We start from the raw sequence: 15,238 nt of genomic DNA, 5'->3' as shown, positions 1-15,238 counted from the left end.
TTTTAGTACCTAATTGAATATAGGCACTTTTACAATCTTCTACCACTTAATTCTGGAAAGAATCTGATGAAATAATTTTTATTACTATCCCTGAATTTTCAATAAGGAAATTAAAGTTATATGAGATCAATTCAGATGTCCAAAGTCTCATAACTATGAAATGACAGATGTCTGACTCCTACCCAGTATTGCTGACCCCAAATCATACCCTTTCTACAATACTATCGTGGGTCTCCAAAGCACTTAACCTTGAGGGAAACCTTTGTTTTTATGCTGGATTCTATCTACTCTAATGTCCTTCATTCTAACCATTTTCTTCTGAATTAACCCTAACCACCTAATCAAACCCCAGTATTACTTCTCAATATTTAATCTAGGCACTATATATTTTGGTAAAGAAATTTCAGAATTTAGACTTACAGCATTAAGAACATATTTAGAGACAAGCTGAGATAATGATTAAGTGAAAAAATAATAATAAGCTGATAATAGTGGATGCTTGAAATGTTGGAGCAATAAAAGACGAGCAAATGCTGTATTGGTACAACACATCATTCTCCAAAAATAGTGCAAACCACGGTATACCTGTGATCGGGAAGAATCTAGGTATAATTCATGGAACAGTAATAAGTTGCATGTGACAACCTGGCTGTTTGAGGACAAGGCCTATCTCTTGTGAGTGTAGAAGCAGAGAGACCCTCCGCACGCTCCAATAGGACTCTTATTGTTGCCCTAACAGAGATGTAATTCCCAGGTTAAATAAACCATCCGCCTGTCCTAAAATGGAATTTGAGATGTTATTTGAATGTTTCCCCTGCTTTGGATTTTTCTCAGTCACTTTTATCTTAAGAAATATAATTAACCTAACTTTGACCCAATAGGGTAGCAACAAAAACACAGTGGAGTCATTCTTTACTCCTTGTAGTCATTTATCGGGTGCCTGTGACAAGAAATGCACCTTGGCAGACAAAGAAAATCAGGAGGAACTAGTGCATAAGAATAAAGTGATAAGAAATATAAGAAGCAAGATATGTCAAATTATTAAACCTTTTTTCTAAAGTAGATATTTACCAAATATATGATAAGCTAAGCAGCTTACAAAAACAAACCCAGGGACATGAGGGCTTTTGTTTAACAAATCATTTCTCAGTGCCATCCAAGACATTTAATACTGTAACGATGGGGTAAACTAAGACCATTTTTAATACATTTTATGAAAAGCTGGGTTGTTAGAGAAATCCATAGGAATTCAAATGAATATTGCTGAAATACTAATACAGAGAAAATGAGTAATTAAATCTCTTCGTATAATATAGTCCCTAAAACAAAATAATCTACTTTACATAGTCTTGGGGAACCTCCAAATTATATTTTCAGGTAGCAACCCTTCTAGTTTAATGTTTCTGCTTTTCTTCTGGTGCTTCTGTTCTTTGGGAAAAAAATAATATGCTATCTTAAGTAAAATTCTTTCCGAAAACTGGAAAAAGATATTTATAAAGTTTTTCCAGCTCTTGGTTCCAAGGTCGAATTTTCTTTCCAGTGCATTATACAAATAATTCTCTTTACAGAAGGGAGATTTCTTGTTCAAATGTTGCTTCCAGGAACCCTACACATGAATGTTCCAGAGTTTATTAGTTTAAGAAATAATGAAATAATCGCGCATGTTTTTGTTAAAAGAAGAACCAGTTGGAGAGACCGCAGAAGGGTGGTTTTTATTAAAACTCTTTTGCTTCTTAGAGAATGTTATCGCCACTTAACATCCTCTGCCTCCAATATGCTGTGGTCCTTAAGTCCAGAAACACCTGGAGTAACTAGCGTTTCCTGTTCTCCCTGTTCTGGGAATGTGAGGGACTGCCCAGAAGAGTGCAGAGAGGGAGGGGACCCTGGCACAGCCAGGTCAGCAGAGGCGCAGACACCAGGACTGTGAGTTCCTAGAAAAATAGTCAGGAAGCAGTTGGACATATCAAATGCTCAAAGGGCCCCGACTGTGATTATAATAGTGATGATTTTGGTGGTTGCAGCGGCAAAGCCTTAAGTATGACAGAGACCTGCCAGCTGGCAAGCCAGGCCTTGAGCAGCAGTAAGGAATCAGATGAGCAGCAAATGTCAATTTTGTTGTGTGCTCATTTTATTTCTCTACTCACTCTTATTGATTTGCACAGGGAGACAAGAGGGAGGGCTAGGGGGGTGAGTAAGGACTCCACTTAAGACCTTTTTTCTCTTGCTTTTATATTTTTTCCCAAGCTTTCTACTCAAAACTTTGTGAATTTAAAAACAATTAAATATACAAACGGAGTTCACATTTTTTATCCTGTGGTTTTGATGATTTTTTCTCAAAATTCCTTTTTAGAAATACAAGCATTTTCTGTACCTCAGCATTTATTTAAATTGTGTAAAGCAGTCCTAAAATAAAGAGGCTTAAATTGCCATATGAGAAATAGCAGCATTTCTGTGCCTCCATGCATATAGCAGGCACTCAACAAATAATTTATTAAACAAATGGATTATAAGAGAATGACGAGATATACTCAGAATTAATAAAAGTTACCATAAGGAGTGCAGTGAGCTTCTCAGAGGTTCGTATTGCTTTTAATTAACCCAATGGGAGACCCTCTTGAATAAAAGAAATGAACACTAGTTAATAGGCATCACCATGGGGATGAAAATAATGAGCAATCTTGGATTCTTACTGTTCAGTGATTTTAATTTCCCTTTGCCTGAATCCCCTCCTACATAAACTAAAATGAGATCTACCCCTGATTTTGCTGGGTAGCCTGGGAGGAAGCATCTTGGGGATAAATGGGTGGTTCTGATCCTAGCCAAGATCTGATTAGGTAGGACCAATATTAGACAGCAGATGTAGGGGAAGGGGGTTAATTAAGGAGATGTCTAGGGATTAGTGGCCCAAGGATCTCAAAAGTGACCCCAACTATTTTAGGACATGGACAAAATTGTTCAGGAGCTGGCACAGATAATTTCATCTGTAAGCATAGCTACTATGGATGATGGAAGCATTATCTTATGTCTTTATGGGCATGAGTAGGTTGAGGGAGGGGAACGGGAAACTGAGAACAATGGCTAGAAGAATGAGGTCCTATCTTTTCATATATCTGAGTATGGTGGAAAGGCTGTTCTAAAATACAAATCTGAAATCATTATTTAGGTAGCTAGACAATCCCTTCTACCAAAGACTATTTTTTAAAAGCAGGCTTAAAACACACACACACACACACACGTTTATGTGTTTGTGTGTGTGTGTGTGTGTGTGTACATGCCTGAAGGCATAACAGAGCCGAACAAGGGAAGAAAAAATATCTAGACCAAGATCTAGAAGAAGATAAAAACTTAAAAATATGAACCCCACATTGGGGACTGCTTTTCACCTGGGGGGCATTTGGCAGTCTAGAAGAAGCTGCCAAGAGGCTGAGAAGTTAATCAGCATTTTGAGATTCTCAAAGAGCCAGAAAACCAAATGTTGAAGTCCAAGCCGTACAAGGGGAAGTAGGACATGAATCCAGTATAACACTTTTGGAACCTACTTTGAATCCCAAAGAGCTGTACCTAAAAACAGGATGAAGCCCTCACGAGGGCTATGCGTAAATGCAAATCATCCCATTCCCTGAAATTGGATTAAGATGATCATCTACACACGTACACACACACACACACTTACACATATACAATTTTATATATATCTATAACATGTATAATCCACCCTTAGATATGCCATAGCATAACATCTAAAACTCAAAAAAAGAAAAAATTTTAAAAGTCAGAGAAAAGAGACAGATTGTCCTCAAAGTCATCTCAAAAGGACAACAGTAAGGTTCACAGCTAAATACAGTGGAATGCAGAACACAAAGTATCAAATCTTGCAAATATTGAAAGAAAATAACTGCCCCTTTGGAATTCTACCTCCAGCAAAAACAGCCTTCAAAAATAAAGGTGAAATAAATACATGTTAAACAACCAAACTGAGAGAATTTGTCACCCACAGATCTAACTCATGCTAAAGGAAATATTATACTAAAAGTTGTGCTCTAGACAGAGGGAGAAAAAAACCCAGACAGAAGCTCAAAAATGCAGGATGAAATGAAGTGAAGATAAAATCTAAATATGTGCATAAATATACGTGCATATTGACTACATAACAATAATAATGTCTTGTGAGATCTAGAATTAAAAATACAACAATAATCCTATAAGTCTTGAGTGTGAGGCCAGAGAATGGTATTAGAAGGAGACAAACTATATTAGAATATTCTAGTGTCTGCATTGTCCAAGAAGAGGATAAAATTGCCAATTAATATGAGATTCTGATAAGTAAAAACTTCATGTTGTATAATGCATTCTGGTAATCCCTAAGGGAATAATTAAAGACTATGTAACTTCTAAGCCAATAAAGTGAAAGAAGAAATAATAAAAAGTGCCCAACCAACCCAAAAGTAGGCCAGAAATGAAGGAAAATGAAATTTGGAGTAGGCAGAACCAATAGAAAATGCATAATTAAATATATTAGTAATTTCATTACATAAAAATAATCCAACTAAGAGACAAAGATCAGCAGTCTGGATTTAAAAATACAACTATGTGCTTTTTACAAGAGACATATCATTTTAAAACACAAGAACACATAGGGACACAGTAAAATACGGGACAGAGATACATCACGCCTACACTTCCAAAAGAAAGCTGGTATGAGCACATTAATATTAGACAAAGTAGACTTTTAGGCAACAAGCACCCTTAGAGATAAAGAGTAACACTGCATAACGATAAAAGTTTCAATTTGCCACAGTGATTTAACAATTATAAATTTGCATTTATCTAATACATGTACTGAGAATATATAAGCAAAAACTGACAGAATTTCAAGAAAAAAATGGTTAAAGCCACATCCAAGTGGAAGACTTTAATCAACCAACCTTCCTTCCTTCCTTCCTTTCTTCCTTCCTTCCTTTCTTCCTTTTCTTTCTTTTGAGAGAAAAGAAAGACTTTCTTTCTCTGTTGCCCAGACTGATCTCAAACTCCTGGCCTCAAGCAATCCTCCCACCTCAGCTTTCCACGTAGCTGTTAATGCTCCTTTTTAAATAAAATAAACTAGTAAAAAAACAAAAACTAGTAAGAACATAGAAAATGTGAACTATAAAATTAACCAAGTGACCCGATGCACATATGCAAAATACTGTATTCAAAAACTGTAGAATGTACAGAATTTTAAGGACACAAATGACATAAGACAGAAATTAAGCTAGAAATCAATAAGAATATAATCAGAAAATGTCCCATTTTAAAATTAAGGAATGCACTTCTAAATAACCAATAGGTTGGAGAAGAAATGAGAACAGAAATTAGAAAACATGTTGAACTCAATAATAATAAAAATACTATGTATCAAATTTATGATACATTTACAGTCTTCTAAGGGAGAAATGCATAGATTTTTAATGTATTTTTGGCCACTTACATAAAAATTTAAAACTAGTCAAATAATAGGATACAGTATTTTGGATCCATAAAAACATGGAACAGCACTTAATTCATGCTAGGGGCTTCCTGTGAGGAGAAGCGAAGGGGATGGAACCAGGGAGTTCTAGCTCCATCTGTTTTCTATTAAATTTTTTTTGTATTTCTATTATTTAATAGAAAACTGATGAAAAATCACAGTAAGATATCACCTCGCCCCTATTAGCATGGCTATTATCAAAAAGACAGAAAATAACAAATGCTGATGTGGATGTGGAGAAAGGGAAATGCTAACGCACTGTTCGTGGGAATGTAAATTAGTACAGCCATTATGTAAAACAACATCGAGGTCCTTAAAAAAAAATTTTTTAAACAACCAAATGATTCAGCAATCCTGTTCCTGAGTATACATCCAAATGAAATAAAATCAGTAGTATGTGGAAGAGGTATCTCCACTCGCATGCTCACTGCAGCACTATTCACAGTAGCCAAGATATGGGATCCACTTAAGTGGTTATCAATGGATGAACTGATAGTAGTATATATACATAATAGAATATGATTCAGCCATAAAAAAGAATGAAATTCTGTTATGTGTGGCAACATGGATGGATCTGGAGGACATTGTGTTAAGTAAAATAAGCCAGGCGCAGAAAGACAAATACTGCATGATCTCACTCATATGTGGATTCTGAAAAAGTGAATCTCATAGAAGTACAAAGTAGGAGAGTGGTTACCAGAGGCTGGGGAGGGGGAATAGGAGAGAAGAGAGGATGGTCAACAGATACAAAGTTACAGTTAGACACAAGGAATGAGTTTTGGTGTTTTAGTGCACAGTAGGGTGACTATAGTTAACAATACTGTATTGCATATTTCAAAATAGCTGGAAGAGAGGATTTTGAATGTTCTTACTACAAAGAAATGATAAATGTCTGAAGCAATGAAAAGGCTAAATATCCTGATTTGATCATTACACAATATATACATGCATGGAAATAGCACACTGTACCCCATAAATATGTACAATTAGCAAAATTAAAAACTGACACAAATTAAAAATAAAACTAAAAAAATGGAAACAAGGCATACTGTTAGAATTTGATAAATCTAAACAGTACGTTAAAAGTAAAATAAAATAAAGTAGGGAAAAACCCAAACATTAAGAGTTTTCATCTATCAATTTGTCAACGACAATAATAGTAGTAAAAACAACAACATAGCAGCATTATTTGCAATAGCCAAAAGGTAGAATGCATTAAGGTTTTCCAGAAGAACAGAACAAAGAGGAGATAGACAGAGATTATGTATGTATCATATAACAAAAATTATATATAATACATTATAATATAAAAATTAAATATAATAGGATATGCAATAAAGATTGTATATATTATATAGATAATATTATATTCATGTATTAGCATATAGAGAGGTTTATTATAATGTATTACACCATTACGGAGGGTGAGAAGTCCCACAATCTACTGTCCGCACGCTGGGGTCCCAGGAGAGCAAGTGCTATAGTTCAAAGGCCTGAGAGCGAAGGGCCAATGGTGTGGATTCCATTCCAGGTCTGAAGGCCTGAGAACCAGCAGCACTGAGGGCAGAAGACCCGGGCCCTCGTTCAAGCAGCCAGGCAGACGGAGCCTTTAGTGTATATTTTAGAGAAGAGTAATGTTAAAAACCAAGGATCTAAGCATCCATGTTAAGAAGTAAGAAAAATGAATTCCAGGTGGATTTTAGATCAATTGTGAAAGACAAAATAATGTTTCTAGGAGATAATACAGGAGAATGTCATTATGACCTTGGTATAGTCAAAGATTTTTTTAAACAAAACAAAACAAAAAGCACACATTGGCTATAAAAGAAAGATGATGGCCTTGACTATGTTGAAATTTCCTTCTGTTCGTGAGCAGTCACCATTAAAGGGGAAGCCCCCAGTAAGGAAAGATACGCAATAGAACCAACAAAATGCTCGTATCCAAAACATGTAAAAATACTTTCAAATCAGGAAGAAAAAGATAGACAATTCAACAGAAAAATAGGCTAGTGACTTGAATAGACACTATATAAAGAAGATATACCAGTGGTTAATAAGGGAAATGGAATTAAAACCACAATGAGATATTACCACATATCCACCAAAATTAGGAAAACTGACAATTGCAAGTGTTGGCAATGATGTGAAGCAATGGGACCTTTCAAGCAGTACTGGTACAAGTTTAAATTATTATCCACCTTGGGAAATAGCATAATATTTTCTTCTAGTTTAATATATGCATATCCTATAATCAAAAATCCCAACCTGAGCTATACACTCAATAGATACAGAGGCATATATGTGCCAAGAGACATGAACAACAGAGTTCATTGTAGAATTGTTTTAAGAACTAGGAGCTAGAAACAAAGTGTTCATCAATAGTAAAATGAATAAATAAGTTGCGCTTATTCCGACAATGGAATGTTATTTAGCAAGGAAAATGAACACGTTACAGCTACATGCAATAATATTGATGACTCATAAACAAAATGTGAAGCCAAATAAATGAGGTATAGGCAAAAAATATTGTTTGTTTACATTTAATGTAATGTTAAAAAAACAAGATAAAACTAAACTATAGTATTGGGAGAAGCATCTTTATTCAGTAAAGCTATAAAGGAAGGGATGAAAATGATCACCATAAAAGTCACCATAATGATTACTTTTGGCAAAACAAAGGATGGATTATTGATTAGAAGGGAGCACAGGGCTTCAGAGGTTCTAGCAATATTCTATTTCTTTACCTGTGTGATTTGCTCTGCGATAAGACTGAGTTTTACATTTTCTGTTTTATACTTTTCTCTATACATGTGTTTTATTTCACATTAAAAGGGAACATCAACAAAACACGAATCTGACCTTGCAAGTGGCTCTCCTTGCCTACAGGTTGGAGTTTCATCTGCTCACCTTCAATGCAAGGCCCCGCAGAAGTCTACTCCTGCTTACCCTGCTGGCCTCGTCTCTCCACCACGTGACATCTGCTGTAGTCACGGTGAACTAGCTGCAGCTTCCAGAACATGATCTCTCACATCTTTTGCCTTTTGCAAATACTGTTGCCTATTTCAAGCTCCCTCCTTATCCTATTTATCCAATCAAGTCTTGGCCACTTTTCAGGAGTAGCCCCTCCCTGGAAGCTATTCTGCTCTTCCTTAGGTGACATGTGGGCCTGGGATTCCCCTATCATGACACCTGCCACACTATGTGGGATGTTTATCTTCACTTCTGTGTATCCTACAGGACAGGTTGTCCCTCGAGGGCAGGGAACACTTTTTATTTACCTGTCTGACTTCCGAGGTTTACTCAGCGCTTGTCATATGTTGGTCTAAAAACATTTATCAGTGACCGAGAAAAGACAGAACAGTGATAATTTTATCCTTTTTTGTGTTACCCAGGTGGATAATGAACAACTGGATTTAGAGGGTGAAGATGTCGAAAGCATTGATGCCACCAAATTAAGCCATTTCATTGAGATCAACAGCCTCCACTTGGTGACAGAGTACAACCCTGCGGTAAACAATAGTCCCTGCTGTCAGCCCCTTAAGTCCTTGAGTCAGGGAGGGTACTTGTCTTCACAGCAGAGATCCCGTCCTCCCAGAGTTCTGACCCTTTGACCGATAATGATAGTAACTGCCAATAATTGAATACCTAATATGTTGTCTATATTACTAACCTTACTATAACCCTTTAAGATTGATGGACTTATTCCTATTAAACAAGGAAACGGAGTCAGACAAGTTAAATGACCTATCACACTACTAGGAAGAAAGAGAATCAGAATGCAAAGTTACGGTGACTGATTGAAAACTTCTGAATTGTGCTGCCTGACGGTGCTCAGGGAAGGCAACTCCGACCCGGGCAACCCTATAGATCACGCTTCTCAAACTAGATGGCAATCAGTATTTAAGGTCCATTTGTTCCCCGAAGCATTGGTGATCCATACTTTTGTAAAATACAATAAAAGTAAATTACTAGACAAATGAAATTTTTTAAAGGAAGCCCACTGATCCCATATTTGGATGTCACAGCAATGTAAAATTTCTACAAAAGTTTCTAAATACCTATTTCTATTTTCTGTATTACATCCTTGTGGACCAATTACAAGCAGTTCCTGGTCTGGCACCACCTGGAAACCATGCTTTGATTAGCACATGCCTACACCCTCCCCTCACTGTGCCTCAGCTTTCTCTCTAGGTGTGTCGTCCTCTGTGTGGCGCGCTGTATGCGATCCAGACCAGGGTGGTGGTCCACCTGCCTTGACCATCTGATGGCCTTCTAACACCCTACAATTTATAGAATTATCTTACATGTACAGTACTGCCCTTTACTTTCCCTGACATAGATCATAGAATGATGGAGTATTAATTTCTAGTGATCTACATCAGCTCAGAAATGCTGTGCATTCTCCAGTAACTTTACATGCATGTTATGATTTTTTTAATTTACAAGGCCTTTTCACACTCATATTCTCATTTAATCTTCCTACTTTTTTTTTTTTTTTTTAGGTAGAAGAGAAAAAATTCATGCCCATTTTATAGAGGAGAACAGTCAAGATCCTAGTGACATTATTCAAGGTCACATAATGAATAGATAGAAAAGGCATAATTTAAGGCAGAAAAAAAGTAACTCATGACTGAGTCACTCATATTGTTTATTTCCATTTCACAGTAGAAGAAATGGGAGTTCAGAAAGATTAAATAACTCCCTCAAGGCCATATGGCTAGTAATTTGAGCTTCAGAGACAGCCTATGCACTTACCCCTGCTTTTTCATGACTGGTCTGTGTGACTGAATCCTGTGGTTTTTCTATCACCCCACACTGCCTTCAATAGAAACACCCCTTTTTCTATGGACTAAATTCCCATCCATCTCTCACACATCTTTATCTCTATGGAGTTGGTGACTGTATTTCCACTTCTGCTAAGATTCCAAACATATATAACTATGGGATGTTGGCGGTAATAACCAAGAAGGCATTCTTGTCCTAGACCATCGCTATTCGGTTATTGTGTCTATGCAGCTAGCAGAAGTGCATGTGTGGCCAGAAAAAAAAATGATCTTATGGTCCCTGGGCTGTGGCCCAAGTGTTCTGGCATTCTTCAGGCCAGCTAAGGCAGGGGCCGGCACTGGCCTGCCTGGGTTCTTATGCCTGATTCGTCTCCCATCTTACAGAACAATAATGTATCTTTTTTAAATTCCACATTATCAGTGAAGGCAGATCACATCAAGAGGAAATTAGATAAGACTTTCTTTAGAGAAGCAAGTTCAGTATATATTGTTACTTTTTTTATATTTCCCAAAAGTAGTATTTTTCTCATTTGGAATGCTGCCCATTCTACTATAGCTATTTCTTATCTGCTACTGGTGCAGAGGTTTGCACCAGTAGCAATTGGGCAGAAAATCATAGCCATGAACTTGGCCTACCATGCACTTTTAATGCAGATGCTCAATGATGGCTTCAAGGTGAAAAATCAGGCTGCTTCTGTTAGGGTTAAACTAATCACTTCTGCTATAGCCAATCCCTCCTGCTAAGACAAGTGTACCTTTTAACTCCTTAGTTTATATTTCTTAATTCTTCCATCTCTGCTTTAGGAGAGTAGATGCATGCTCTAAACTTAAGTAGCAGAATCTAGTAAAACAAGAGTGACATTGCTTGTCATCCAATCTCCCAAAGTAAAATCTAAGACCTGGTTTTAAACTCCAGGGAGAAATCTCTAGGAAAGAACCCACTGGCCCTCCTTGCTACATATTGGCTCCTGCAGCTGGTAGAGCTGGAGAATCTCTACAGAACAGTGTGTAGCTTCAGGAAGAATCCCACCTAGCTGCCCCTTTCCCACCCTCTGGGGACTCTGCCCAATGGTTTGCTCATCCACCATACTCTCTCTTCCCATGTACACACTAGTTTCACAGTAATGCCTTCAGTATTTAGAAGGAGAGGTGGAAAAGAATGGGATTTGTTTAAAATAGACTTGCAGCACCATTTCAGGACAGTAAAATGAAGGAAACCAGTGCCATAGTTCACCTTCTCTCTCCTCTCCTCACTCTGGCTCTTGGCTGTCCTGCTCACCTAAGTCATTGACAGCTCCTTGAGGAATTGTCATCTCTAATCTGCAAGATAGGGCCAATGCTTCTGGTCTCCTGAAGAGCCCCATTTCTTGCTGACCTTAGGTGGCCTGGTTCAACCACACTTAGGGTTGAACTTGTTCACCAGGAGTTTTGCCACCCACTGTGCATGAGTCCATCCTCAGGGTCAAGGGCATGGACTCCAGAGCCAGGCTGCCTGGTGTGAATCCCAATCTACCATTTACATGACTTTGGGAGAGTTACATTGAGAGTGACTCAATTTCCTCATTTGAAAACCTAGGACCTTGAGGACTAAATTGGCTATTGCATGTTAAGAATTGAAAACAATGCCTTGCGTATAATAAACACTCAATAAGTGTGAACTACTAATATGTAGTCAAAGGCAACATTTTAAGTGTCTCTGACTAGTCTTGCAATATGAAGAGGGATTGAAAAAATGTGACAAATGTGTTGCATGGTATATTAGTTGTCTATTGCTGTACAACAGATTAATCCAATATTTAGCAACTTCAAACAAGAAACATTGATCATCTTGTGCAGTTTCTGTGGTCTATGGGTAAGCAAAGTTGGAGTGGCCAGGCTAGGTGCTTCTGGTGTGGGGTCTCCTGTGAGGTTGCAGTCATGGGTCAGGGCTGCTGTCATTGGAAGGCTTGACTGGGGCTGGGGACCTGCTGCCCAGATGGCTCACACACACCGCTGACGGGTCAGTGCTGGCTGTTGGTAGAAAGCCCCAGTTCCTTGCCATGGGAACCTCTTCACAGAGCTGCTTGAGTGCCCTACACTGGGGCTGGCTTTCCTCGGACCGAGGGATATAGGAGAGAGCAAAGCAGAGAACACAATGTCTCTTGTGACTTAACCTTGGAAGTCACACTCCATCATTGCTGCACTATTGTCTTGGTAACTAAGTGTAGCCCTATTCAGTGTCCAAAGGAAAGGTCCACACAGTTGCATGAAAACAAGATGGTGATACTTACTGAGAGCCATTTTGGAGGCTGGTTCCCTTTGTGTTACTGGTGGGCAGTTCTCACTTACGTTTTGGTCTGTCTATTCCCTGGGTGCTCACTAATGTGTTCCCTCTCTCTCTCTTTTCCATTCTACACTAACGCATTTCAATTTGCCAGACTGTGATTGGCCTGTTTAACAGCATGATTCAGATTCATCTCCTCCTGCTGATGAGCAAGGCCTCCCCAGAGTACGAAGAGAGCAGGCACAGATACCAGAGGGCAGCGCAGCTCTTCCAGGGAAAGGCAAGTTGGGAATAGGCATGCCCTTTTGAATAGGGACCACCAGGACACCAGGAAAAGGAAAATGTGGCCAGGAAGTAGAGATAAATAAGGAAAACAAGTATGGTTAAGACATAACAAAGCAAGAACTGGGACATAATAAATCGCATTATTTGAAATTAAGAATGTTGTATTTTATAAGTTAAAGGCCTGAATTATCACATCTTCCTATAGTGATTAAGTTTGTGTTTTTGTTTTTTTTTCTGCATTGATTGCTAGAGAGAAAATAGAGACACAAAGATACTGAAAAAAAAAACACCCATTAATCACAATTTGTTTATTCCTTGCCATAATCTCTCAGAGTTTTAGGCCTCAAGGCTTCTTTCTCATAGAAAACACCTATAAAGTATCTGGTGCCTATGAAATGTCCAATGAATATTTATTTCTTCCTCTTTCCTCCTTTGTGAAGTTCTGCTTGATATCACTGAGATAGTAAAACTCAACTACTTCAAGTCTAATATGTAGAACTGGAGACCTTTCTAATGATGAGAATTGTCTGGTAATAAAATAAGCTGCTGTTCTGATGGTTGGTTCCCTGCTGCTGGAAGTAGTCAGTGTTACTGAATGTCGATAACCTATGATCAGAATATATTAAAAAGAAGATTTGTACTTTGGGTAAAATGTTTGATTTAATACTATAAAATAGTTAACACTTGTCAAGCACTTACTATATGACAAAACCTATCCTAAAAATATTAAATGCATCATTTCACTTAATCTCGCCCAACAAAAGCCCGTTTTTGCCAACAAGAAAACTGAGTCTCAGAGAGGGTGGGTAATGTACCCAAAGTTACACAGCCAGAAAGCACCAGAGGCAGAATGTAAAAGTTGTTCTCTGCTTTTAACCCTTAGGCTATACTTCCTCCCTTAGATAATCACTAAAGTCTCTTCTGATTCTAAGTACCAAAAATTAAATAAATCTGATCAAAGGGATAAAATACCAAAGTGACAAAACATAATAGGAAATTTATTTTAACTCAGTCAAGATTTAAATTGTGTAGCACAGACCCTAAATTCAATCAGTGTGAACTGTAACGATTACAAGGTATCTCTTTACCCCCACCACCTCAGCTAGCTCTCTTTCTTTTGAACTTCTCTGACTGCAGATTCTCTTTATTCTGGTGGACAGCGGTCTGCAGGAAAATGGGAAGGTGATATCGTTTTTCAAACTAAACAAGTCTCAACTGCCAGCTTTGGCAATCTACCGGACTCTGGATGACCAGTGGGATGCACTGCCCATAGCAGAAGTCTCAGTAGAGCACGTGCAAAACTTTTGTGATGGATTCCTCCAAGGGAAATTGTTGGTAAGTGTCAGACTACCAACGGAGCAAGTTGAGTTTTCTTTCTTATTGTGTCTCTTTTATTTCCTTTTAAATAAGAGTTCTTTGGGATCTAGGGGTATGGGGATGGCCAAAGGTTTGTTAACAGACACAAAAGTACAGCTAGTTAAGGGGAATTTATTTATCCTAGTGTTCTGTAGCACTGCAGGGCGACTATAATTAATAACAATTTATTGTATATTTCAAACAGAAAAGCAGACTTTGAGTGTTCCCAGCACAAAGAAATGACAAATGTTTGAGGTGATGGATATGCTAATTATCCTGATTTGATCATTACACGTTGTAAACATCACATTGTGCCCCATAAATATGTACAATTATTAGGTGTCGATTTAAAATAATAATAAAAACAGAAAACATTAAATTCAAAAAAAGAATTCTTTGGGCGGTCCTAGATTTGATTAAGCATAAAGATATATGAGGATACGGGGTCAGAGTGAGGATGTTTTTTAGGATACAGTCATGAGAATAGAATGAGGAAAGCATTTTTGGAAAGGTCTTACAGATTCAAAGAAGCTGAATTTTGAATTTCACCATTTTACTTAAGGTATCAATAGGAAATGAATCAAATTCCGTATAAGAGAGTTAGTTGAGATAAAAATTGGAGATGGATTTAGGACTTCCAGGAATAATCAGACAGCTCAATTTACTAATCTCAGAGCTTAAAAACAAGAGTGAACGCCAAATCTCAAGATCAGTGTTATGATGTTTTTCAGAGAGAAAATCGTGAATCAGAAGGAAAGACTCCAAAGGTGGAACTCTGATTTTCCCTGATATGTGTGCATACCGCCAAGTATCCACTTTTTGCTGAATCAAAGGGGGCAACTCAGACCTCAGAGACACTGAGCAACAGGGTCGCCAGATCTGCCGACCACACACACACACACACACACCCCCCTCCATTTTGTACCTTAAAACCTCATTTACTCTCCTTCTTTCTATTAAATTTCCTATACTCTCTCACTCCCCACCCACGTTCCTATTATGCATTCATACTGTGTAGGACCACCTATACTACCACTAGATGGA

At 37.8% G+C, this 15,238-nt stretch overlaps 1 protein-coding gene across 1 annotated transcript; it reads left to right on the top strand.

Annotated features, from left to right (window-relative positions):
- The first annotated feature begins 2,037 nt into the window (after positions 1 to 2,037).
- ERP27 (endoplasmic reticulum protein 27) lies at positions 2,038 to 14,973 on the top strand. Its single transcript, XM_069491539.1, has 5 exons — positions 2,038 to 2,067; positions 8,899 to 9,015; positions 12,708 to 12,833; positions 13,976 to 14,173; positions 14,926 to 14,973. Exons 1-5 carry the CDS (start codon positions 2,038 to 2,040, stop codon positions 14,971 to 14,973), a joined length of 519 nt encoding a protein of 172 aa, XP_069347640.1.
- The last annotated feature ends 265 nt before the right edge of the window (positions 14,974 to 15,238 follow it).

Source organism: Eulemur rufifrons, chromosome 16, assembly GCF_041146395.1.
Source record: "Eulemur rufifrons isolate Redbay chromosome 16, OSU_ERuf_1, whole genome shotgun sequence".
NCBI lineage: Eukaryota > Metazoa > Chordata > Mammalia > Primates > Lemuridae > Eulemur > Eulemur rufifrons.
The sequence above is the reverse complement of the archived record's forward strand: the minus strand, read 5'-3'. Positions and strand labels throughout refer to the sequence as shown.

Coding starts and splice junctions, on each gene's coding strand:
- ERP27 (XM_069491539.1), top strand. CDS start 2,038: ATGACAGAGACCTGCCAGCTGGCAAGCCAG. Junction 2,068..8,898: donor CCTGCCAGCTGGCAAGCCAG/GCCTTGAGCAGC, acceptor TGTGTTACCCAG/GTGGATAATGAACAACTGGA. Junction 12,834..13,975: donor CGCAGCTCTTCCAGGGAAAG/GCAAGTTGGGAA, acceptor CTCTGACTGCAG/ATTCTCTTTATTCTGGTGGA.